The sequence below is a fragment of the Microtus ochrogaster genome, unplaced genomic scaffold (assembly GCF_000317375.1).
Source record: "Microtus ochrogaster isolate Prairie Vole_2 unplaced genomic scaffold, MicOch1.0 UNK65, whole genome shotgun sequence".
Taxonomy (NCBI): Eukaryota; Metazoa; Chordata; class Mammalia; order Rodentia; family Cricetidae; genus Microtus; species Microtus ochrogaster.
The window spans coordinates 1,100,528-1,110,717 of record NW_004949163.1 but is presented as its reverse complement, the minus strand read 5'-3'; the positions used below and the strand labels follow the sequence as shown (position 1 = coordinate 1,110,717).

The 10,190-nt window shown below is 37.5% G+C and overlaps 1 protein-coding gene across 1 annotated transcript in view; it reads right to left on the bottom strand.

The window, feature by feature from the left end:
* LOC101997049 (fibronectin type III domain containing protein 3C1-like) overlaps positions 1–10,190 on the bottom strand; it is a 122,510-nt gene that overhangs the window by 7,176 nt on the left and 105,144 nt on the right. Inside the window, exons 10-19 of the mRNA XM_026777420.1 lie at positions 4,681–4,734; positions 3,828–3,949; positions 3,567–3,741; positions 2,718–2,804; positions 2,374–2,512; positions 1,692–1,763; positions 995–1,113; positions 772–877; positions 253–359; positions 2–41 (exon numbers count right to left, since the gene is read on the bottom strand). Coding sequence (XP_026633221.1) covers positions 2–41; positions 253–359; positions 772–877; positions 995–1,113; positions 1,692–1,763; positions 2,374–2,512; positions 2,718–2,804; positions 3,567–3,741; positions 3,828–3,949; positions 4,681–4,734 — 1,021 coding nt within the window. The remainder of the gene's footprint in view (position 1; positions 42–252; positions 360–771; positions 878–994; positions 1,114–1,691; positions 1,764–2,373; positions 2,513–2,717; positions 2,805–3,566; positions 3,742–3,827; positions 3,950–4,680; positions 4,735–10,190) is intronic.

Below are 10,190 nucleotides of genomic sequence, written 5' to 3'. Positions count from 1 at the left end.
CGGGCTGGTACAGTTTCACACTTCATTGAAGGAGATCCAAGCTACAAATTAAACAAACATACAAATAAACAAACCCATGCATGACTTTGCAGGCATGGTCACTCCTTACCTGGACGGAAAGTACAGTGCAAGCATGTATTCACTGAACGTGAACTGAAGTTCAGGCGGATCACCTGGGCAGTGCCACTTCTCTTTTCCTATTTTATGTTTTTAGCCAGAAACTGTGGGTTCTTCAGGAAGTCGTTTACTTACTGTACATTTCTTTACAGAGCCTGGATACTCCTTTCTGTCATTCCAGGGACCTTTTGCTTTTTTGCCACGCATGACTGTTTCCCAGTTCCGATTAATGGATTGGTTGCCTATAAAATATGTAAAATGCGTTCAGTTCCCCTCTTTCCAAATTAGTTATTTTTGTACTAGTGTTTGAACCCACTTTTGTTTATGCTAAACACATACACTATCCTTTAGCTCCATTCCAAGTCTCTAGTATATAGGAATGGTTCTTTAAAACAATACAATATACTGTGGAGTGAGTTAAGACTCCTCTCTTAAAATACTTAGAGACGCCAAGCTTATTACATCTATTAACCTCATAATTTGACTTACACATTAAAAAGCTAGGTTTCTGTTACCAAGCAGTGGTTTGCTAAGAATTATTCAATTCAGACTTAAAGGAAACTTTGCCTGATGATATTAACACAGGCACTCAAAATAGTCACAGGACAAGAAACTTAGGCACAGTTGTCAATCATGTAAGGAAGCCTTACTTACCAAGGAGAAGGTTTCTGTCCTTGCACTTGGTTTTACTGTTTAAGGGTAGTGAGCGATAAGACGCAGGAGGTAGAGTGGGTGTCTGAATTTTCAATACATCAGAAGGCTAAGAGATAGAAAATATTTTACTATTTTACTAAATTGGAGATCAGCTTTAGAAAACATTCAGTAATATAACAGTTTATTTCAACCCTCTGTTTGAATCCCCTTTCTGATTTCTTACCTGGCTTTTGCCTACAGGTGAAGTGCAAAAGACTCTCAGTTTATATGTAGTGCCTGGTTGGAGGCCATCATACAGAAATTCCTGAAGAGTGCCATTGTAGATTATCTTCCAGAGATTTGCTGCAGGAAGAAGAGCAAATTGGCTCACTTTGTTCATAGGTCACTTCTAACTTTCAAATCCCCATAATTAATATATGCATGATATATGCTAAGGAACAACCATCTTAGAACATAAGTGGTTCCAATAATCTTTTTGTGGGGGAGTTTTCAAAACAGGGTTTCTTCTGGAACTCACTCTGTAGATCAGGCTGGTCTCCAATTCACAGAGCTCTGCCTGCCTCTCCCTCCTGAGTGCTGGGATTACACATGTGTGCCACTACTACCTAGAGAAATGCAGTATTCTTTTTATAATAAATTATTCTGTTCCCAGTAGAATTAAACAAAAGTATAAGGGATCAGTAAGTAACGATTTCTTGTCAAAACTCAAAGGACTCCAATTACATTATGTGGTTTGGCTTTACAGCTGTGTATTTCTATTGGTTTCTGGTTCTTTCAATTGTACTATGGCTACATAACACTACTATTAGGTGAATCTAAGTCAATGTTTTTCTAGGGAACTCTGTACTATTTTTTCATAGCTTCTAGATGAGTGTAAGATTATTTCAAATTAAAATCTTTTAAAATGTGTATTGCCTTACCACCATCTGAATTTTCACTGACTTCTAAACTGTAACTTGAAATGTGCATCCCACCATTGTCTCTGGGGGAGTCTAAAAAGAAAAACATATTGTAAGTGATTCTAGAAAAAGGTTGCAAGTCTTTCACTAAAATTTTATCTCATAAATTGTAACTTCTCAAAGAGAAAAAAAACATGTCTCATTGTTGTATTTATATCTGTATACTAGTAATAATCTACAAACCTAGTACAAGTTATATACATTTGATATCACTCAAACTATTTAGATAGTATTTCAAAGTTCTTGATAAGGAACTAAAATGACAAGAATATGGGAATAACTTTAATTTATGTAGTTGAGGCAATAAATGTGTTTAAATATAACTTTAGGTTAAGCTGATATTTATCTGTGATACAGAATTCTTTCTATGGTAACTATGTTGTCTAAAATTTTACTTGGAAGCTGGTTATTTAAGGATCCATATGAAGTTCAAAAGTTGGTTCAAGTGTGAATAATTAAGCTAGCTATAGGAAATTCATAGCAAATTAGAAAAAAATAATAGAGTTATATAAACTTATTTATTTGGCAGGATATTTCACAAGCAAATGGGAATATTTTATTAAGCTTAGAGCAATTGCAGAAAGATTTCTTTTTAACAGTTATTATGGGAAGAACAAATTTTAGACATAGACTAATTATTTACCCCATCCAATTTTTACTTGGCGTGCTTGAATTTCTCCCACTACATATGGTTTCTTTGGGTATCTAGGCTTGGCTGGACGAGTAGAGTATTTTACTTCTCTGCTGGGGTTGCTTCTTCCTTCCAGATTGCAGGCAAAAATCTGTTTGTGTAAAAGAAAATATTTTGTTGGACATTGGAAATAAACGTCTGCTTTGATAATGTGTAATGTGCAGCTGGGTGAGCATTTCCAAGAATTAAATGTAAAGCAAAATTTCATTTCAAAGAAAAAAAACAAGCATTTATTCCAGCGAAGAGTTTAGTCTTATATGAAAACGCAACACCAATTATTATATTATTACACATACCCGAAACTTGTATGCAGTATTTCTCTGAAGATGTCTTACAATGCAGGAGAGATTTTCTCCATTGTATTTAGGTTTAAAACCGAATCTCTGAAAATGGAGGACAGGGAATTTAGGAACAAAACTTAGGTTCAAGCTCTAGCTTCAACTTACTATCTACCTTAATGGTCTTGAGAAAGTACCTTAGACTTTCTGAACCCCAAAGGGTCTGCACCAGTTCCTCTGCATATATGTTACAGCTGTTAGCTTGATGCTTTCTTGGGACTCCTAATAGTGGGAGTGGGTGTATCTCTGACTCTTTTGCCTTTGTTTGGGAGTTTTTCCCTCCTATTGGGTTGCCTTGTCCAGCTCTGATATTATATGAGCCTATTAGTTACGACCCAGAACACGTCTCAATGTTATCTCTTCCATTTAACATTTTGTGGCTTATACATAGTAATTTGTGGCTGCTGTTTAAATTGACCGGCTCTTTGACACAGATTTGAAAGCTCCAAATGGAATGAAATAGTTGCCCACCCACACGAGAAAACTGAGATGAAGGTCGACAGCTTGGCAGAATTGTGTAAAGGTGCTGAAAGTATCTGTGACCACAGAGAGTCAGGCAGAACAGGGCTGGAGCTGAAAATGCTAACAGATGTCTTTGAATAGAACGAGCAGAGTGCAGAGATGCTGCTGTTGCCTTGAGCTAGTTGAGGTTGAGCAACCTATGCAGACTTGCCCAACAGTTGCCCTGCACTGAGCCCATTCAGAACACAGGAACTCAAGGTTGTTCCCCCCTCCAAGTGAGAAGTGAGTATAAAAAGGAATTGAGAGATGAGGCTAAAGATCATAGCCCCCAAACAGGACACTTACAGATCTTGGTTCCTCCATCTCGAGGACATAAGTAAGAATGTCATTTGGGTTTGGGTTTGTTGGGGCACACCATTCCAGCCACAAACGATAGACTCCTGCTTCTTTCAACTTAGGAGGCAGCGGTGCCGGAGGTGTGTTTCCTGATGTGTGGAAGACGGCTATTTCACTGTAATTACTAAAAGGATATGTTAAAGTGGAAACACCAGTCTCAGGGTCTCATGGCACTATAGACTTTTCAATAGTGAAAATAATTTAGTGTACCTGGAGCCGAAGTGATTTTTGGCAGCTAATCTGAATGCATACTTCGTAGAAGCAGTCAGTTTAAATATCTTGTGCTGTTTCATGGGACCACTGTAGCAAATTTTGAACTCTTCACCTTTACCCTTGACAATGCACACAAAATATTAGAATATTTTAAAATAGTGCACTTAATAGCACATACTCTTCATAACCTTAATCATTCACAATCAGGTGAATGATTTTCCATGATATCTGTGCATGAGGTTTAAGCCCTATGGGGTCCCTGCACTGAGAGGGGAAAATGGACACAAGCTCTCATCCTTTATCTGGAAGTTATCTCCAGTTGAAAAGCGCTTGCAAAGGAAAAATTCATTTTCTCCCATGGAGTCTCACTGGGTATCCAAACCACACTTAAGGGCAGGATCCATTCCTAACAGTAGTTGACCAATGCAAAATGAACTCAAATAGTATTTTTTTTTAAGGTTTTTTTAGTGACTCATAATGCTTTGTCTGGGCATTTAAAGATATCTATAAGTCTTTTCCTTAGATATTATGGTATTTGATTCTTATGAGATTTCTTGGTGTGTAAACATGGGTCTCTATGTCTATATGTGTTTATCTGCTTTTTCTCTGGCTCTTTTGTTCTGTTCATGTTTCTTTTGTCCTATTCAGGTTTCCTTGTTTTTATATAGCTTATTATTATTTTCTTCTTTCTTGTTTTTAGATGCCTATTTTCTCAGGAGAATGACAAAGTCTGTGGATTTGAATGGGGGATACACAGGGGACCTGGAGTTGAGGGAGGGGAAACTATAATCTGCATATATTATATGAAAAGTTATTTTAATAAAAATAAAATCAAAATAAATATGCATACCTCATCCCATTCCAAAAGAAAGCTGCTTATTTTGGATCCATTGTCTTTGGAACCCTGTAAAGATCAGAATGATAAAATTATGTTGGGTTATTTTTACATAATAAATATTTAAATCTGTTGCATATTATATACATATGTGTATGCATTTAAGGTGGTATAAATTACTGTAAAAGTTTTGTATTTTTTATGACAATTCAGATTTAAGGTTAAAGCACATGTTTTACATACAGTCTACAAGACACACAGTGATTCTGTACTTTGTATTTTCAGACTACACAAAAGGAAAGAAATTAAAAGTGATACCTAAGAAAATGGAGAGATATATTTATTAGTAATTGTGATGACTAATACCAAAATTTAAGTGCTGGAAAGGGGAAGTTCACTTTTTATTAATTATCTAAATTCTATTGACATTTCTCAATTTGCTTGGCAGGACCTCTCAGAGTGAAGAGAAAGAGCATTGTGAAGAGAAGCATTAGAGAAGTAAGTTTGATTAAGCATGCATAAACCATCTTTAAAATTCAAGATATCAAAGAGTGTTTTAAAGGCACACTGAGATACTTTTGTCAGTAAAATCCTTACTTTCCACTGCAGGTTCAGGCTGTTCATGGTTCTGCTAATTAGTTTTGGTGCAAATGGAGGGTCCGGTTCACAGCCACATGTTGTGAAACTAACCACTTCAGACACATTTCTGTGCTGTGCATCTCTTATGGTTGTAACTCTGAAAGGGTAACAGAAATTGTCATAAGCTTTCAAGTACTGAGTCGCACGATTGTGTTTCTAGACACATGTTTTGTTGTTCTGTTGTTAGCATATACTGTTTATACATAGTAATGGCTCACATTATGGCCTTTTCATAGAAGATCATACCCCTTCCTTTCCCATTATGCTCTTCTGCTCCCTTCTCATTCCCAATAGTCCGCCACTCTTTACCTTCATGGCCTTTCTTTTCTGGGTAACCTAATGAGTTAAACTAGGGTTGCTTACATGCCTATGGAGATAGGGTTGTTTGAAGGTGGAAGGAAAGGGCATTTTGCTGACAAATAAACAGGCTGACTTCAGAAATTCTCAGTACTAAAACTCTCATCGGTTAAGGAGTCTTGGCTGGCTTGCAGTCTGGTGACAGGTTGTATAGGATAGACTTCTTACCTTAAAAAGTAGACTGTGTAGGGCTGGAGATGATGTAGGGCCACAGTACCCTCATTACCACTGTGAAGATAATCTTTGTTTACATGGGATCTCATATATATTTAATAGCTAATAAGCATTCCTAGTCTCGTAATACCTGAATAACTGATAAAGAACCACAGTTTTCCTTGAAGTTCGGATAACTTTAATCCAGTTTATATGTGTGCAAAATATTATTAGTAGGCTCCAGCTTGCATTGAAGAGCAGCAGCGCCTCACCAAGCAAACCAAATTGATGAGGGATATGATCTGGGAGGTGAGTGGTTGTCACAAGCTGGAGGACACACCACAGAACAGCTCGCTCAAGTTTAGAGACCGGGATGCCCAGGGCTAGAGATGCTGAGAAAGGTACTGCTTGCCATCAGGAAAGAGGCTACTAAGAAGTACTGGGTTTGTCCTGTCATTTACATCAATAAATCTTTATACAACACACCAAGAATAATAACAGTAATTCAAATCACTCAATTTGCATTTTAGTGCCACATACATTTAACAAAAATAGTATAGATTTTCTTTTGATTAGCCCATTTAAAAGAGTGTAGACATCAAAACTTCAAAGAACACCATGTCTCAAGTAATTCATTCAATCAGTTTCAGAAGGATGTTTCTGTGGTGGAACCCTAGCTGGCCACACAATCAGAGGGATTATAGTCCCCAACCTATGTCTTCCTGAGCAAAACCTTAAAAACACCTAAGTGTATTTCACCACACTAAGGAATTCCTAAACAGACCCCTCTAAAGATTGAAGGGATTGATACTTTTAAGCAAAGCCTACTTAAAAGCCTTTAAGTGTGATCAGAAATGTAAGAAAACAGGCAACTTCATCCTCTTTTCCTGCCTTTTCCTCCAAACATTGAAAGCTAATTTCTTTTTCTTTTTCTGTTTTTGTTTTTAGTTTATTTCTGTTTTTACTGAGCTAATTATTTTTCTCTGCTCCCCTCCCTTCCTCCCCTCACCCTTCTACCCTTTCCTATGATCCCCGTGCTCCCAGATTACTCAGGAGATCTTGTCTTTTTCTACTTTATGTATAGATCCATGTATGTGTCTCTTAGGGTCCTCTTTGCTGTCTAGGTTCTTTGGGGTTGTGAATTGTAGGCAGTTTTTTGTTTCCTTTATGTCTAAAAGCCACTTATGAGTGAGTACATATTATATTTGTCTCTCTGGGTCTGTGTTACCTCACTCAATAGGATGTTTTTTAGCTTTATCCATTTGCCTACAAATTTCAATATGTCACTATTTTTTTCTGCTGTGTAGTACTCCATGTGTAAATGTACCATATTTTCTTTATTCATTTTTTGGTTGAGGGACATTCAGATTGTTTCCAGGTTCTGGCTACTACAAGTAATGCTGCTATGAACACAGTTGAGCTTGTGTCCCTGTCTGTGGTATGATTGAGCATCCTTTGGGTATATTCCCAAAAGCGGTATTGCTGGGTCTTGAGGTAAAGTTGTTTTCTGATTTTCTGAGAAATCGCCATGCGGATTTCCAAAATGACTGAACCAGTTTGCACTCCCACCAGCAATGGAGGAGTGTTTTCTTTACCCCATGTCCTCTCCAAATATAAGCTGTCATTGGTGTTTTTGATCTTGGCCATTCTGATAGGTTTAAGATGGAATTGCAGAGTTGTTTTGATTTGAATTTCTCTGATGACTAAGGATGTTGACCATTTCCTTAAGTGTCTTTCAGCCATTTATATTTGTTTGTTGCGAGTTCTCTGTTTAGGTCTGTACCCCATTTTTTTAATTGGATTTTTTGTTCTTTTGATGACCAGTTTCTTGAGTTCTTTGTGTATTTTGGAGATCAGTCCTCTCTCCGATTTGGAGTTGTTAAAGATCTTTTCTTTTTTGTAGGCTGTCATTTTGACTTGTAGAATATGTCTTTTGCTTTACAGAAGCTTCTCAGGTCCAGGAGGTCTCATTTATTAATTGTTGTTTTCAGTGTTTGTACTACTGGGGTTATATTATTTAGGAAGTGGTCTCCTGTGCATTCAAGTATACTTCCCACTTTCTTTTCTATGAGGTTCAGTGTGGTTAGTTTTATCTTGAGGTCTTTGAACCATTTGAACTTGAGTTTTGTGCATGGTGATAGATATGAATCTCTTTTCATTCGTCTATATGTTGATATCTGCTTATGCCACCACCTTTTGTTGGATATGCTTTCTTTTTTTCAGTTTATATTTTTTTGCTTTTTTGTCAAAAATCAGATGTTTATAGGTGTGTGGATTTATATCCGGGTCTTCAATTCAATTCCATTGTTTCTCCTGTCTGTTTTTATGCCAACACCAAGCTGTTTTCATTACTGTAACTCTGTATTAGAGCTTGAAGTCAGGGATTGTGATGCCTCCAGAAGTTCCTTTATTGTACAGGATTGTTTTGGCTATCCTGGGTTTTTTGCTTTTTCAAATGAATTTGAGTATTGTTCTTTTGAATTCTGTGAAGAATTTTGCTGGGAATCCTATTGAATCTATAGATTGCTTTTGGTAAGATTGACATTTTTTGGTGTTATTTCTACCTACACAGAGCATGAGAGCTCTACATTTTCTGGTGTCTTCTATTTCCTTCTTCAAAGATTTCAAGTTATTGTCATGTATTTTTTTACTTGTTTTGTTAGAGTTACTCTGAGATATTTTATGTTATTTGTGGCTATTATAAAGGGTAATGTTTCTCTGATTTCTTTCTCAGTCCATTTATTATCAGTTTAAAGGATGGCTACTGTTTTTTTGAGTTCATCTTGCATCCTGCTACATTACTGAAGGTGTTTATGAGTTGTATGAGTTCCTTGGTAAAAGTTTTGGGGTCACTTATGTAAACTATCATATCATTAACAAATAGTGAGCGTTTGACTTCTTTGTTTCTGATTTGTTTCCCCTCGATCTCCTTTTGTTGTCTTATTCTCTAGGTAGAACCTTAAGTACTATATTGAATATATATGGAGAGAGTGGACAACCTTGTCTTGTTCTCGTTTTCAGTGGTATTTCTTTGAGTTTCTGTCTGTTTAGTGGTACGTGATTCTCCTCTATATGTTGTGCATATGTTTTATACTATTGGTTAATAAAAATCAGCTTTGGGCCTATCGTAGTGCAGAATAAAGCAAGGTGGGAATAGAAGAGAACAGAAGGCAGAGTCAGAGAGATGCCATGTAGGTGCTGAAGGAGGCAGAGTCCCTGGAACCTTACCAGTAAACCATGAGCCTCGTGTTAAAATATAAAGTAATTGAAATGGGTTAATTTAAGATATAAGAGCTAGCTGGCAACACACCTAAGTGATTGACCAAGCAGTGTTAATTAATAGAGTTTCTGTGTTATTATTTCGGGTCTGGGTGACTGGGAATGAGCGAGCATCTTACACCTATGAAATGGTGCCCAATGTGGGGCACAAATTCATGACCCTGAGAGTAAGAGTCTCATGTTTTATAAATATGTAGGCAGCCCTGCCCCCAAATCTCCTATCCCCTTCAACCTCAGAGGAATTCTTTGAAACATAGCCTTCTATTATACAGAGAGGACCAAGAAGTGAGTGACCAGCCACCTGGTGGTACACCTCACTCTCTAGGCCCTCCCTACCAGGGCAAAATCCTGGGCCTCTCCCTTACTTGTCTTGGCTTCTCTAGCCAGCCAGCAGGAGAATTTTCTGCAGGTAGGCTGCTTTATTATACCCCCACACCAGCTATCAAACTCTGCAATCTACAAATCCCGCCCTGCCCACAAGTCCTCCTATCCCTTTGAAACCTCAGTGGAACTCTGAAACACTGCCTGCTACTATACAGAGAGGTCCAAGAGGTGAGTGATCAAACATCCAGCACGATATCTCACTAGGCCTTCCATACCTGGACAAAAACCCAGACCCCACCTTTCTCAGCTTCTATAACCAGCCAGTAGGTGAGTGTCCTGCAGGTAGGTGGCTCAAAAACCTTTGAGACATAGACAGTGACAGTACAGAGCAGACCAAGAACAGTTACCAAGACAAAGATTGGCACTTCAAGGATTGGACCAAGATGCAAAGATACTGCTGGCATCAATTGAAGGAAGAGATGGGTAGGTGCCAATGTAAGAGTTCATCCAACAACCTAAAACGCAGCATGATAACACCAGAACCCAGTGGTCATACATCAGGAAGACTCGATCATTCTAACCCAGAAGAAACAGAAGAATATGATTTTAAACATAACTTTATGAAGATGTTGGAGACCGTTAAAGAGGAAATGAAAAACTCCCTTCAAAAATGGTGGAAAAGACAAACAAAAAGTAGAAGAAATTAATAAATCTCTCAAAGAAACCCAAAAAACAAAGCAAAAAGAATCGAACAAGTGAAGCAAACAGTTCAA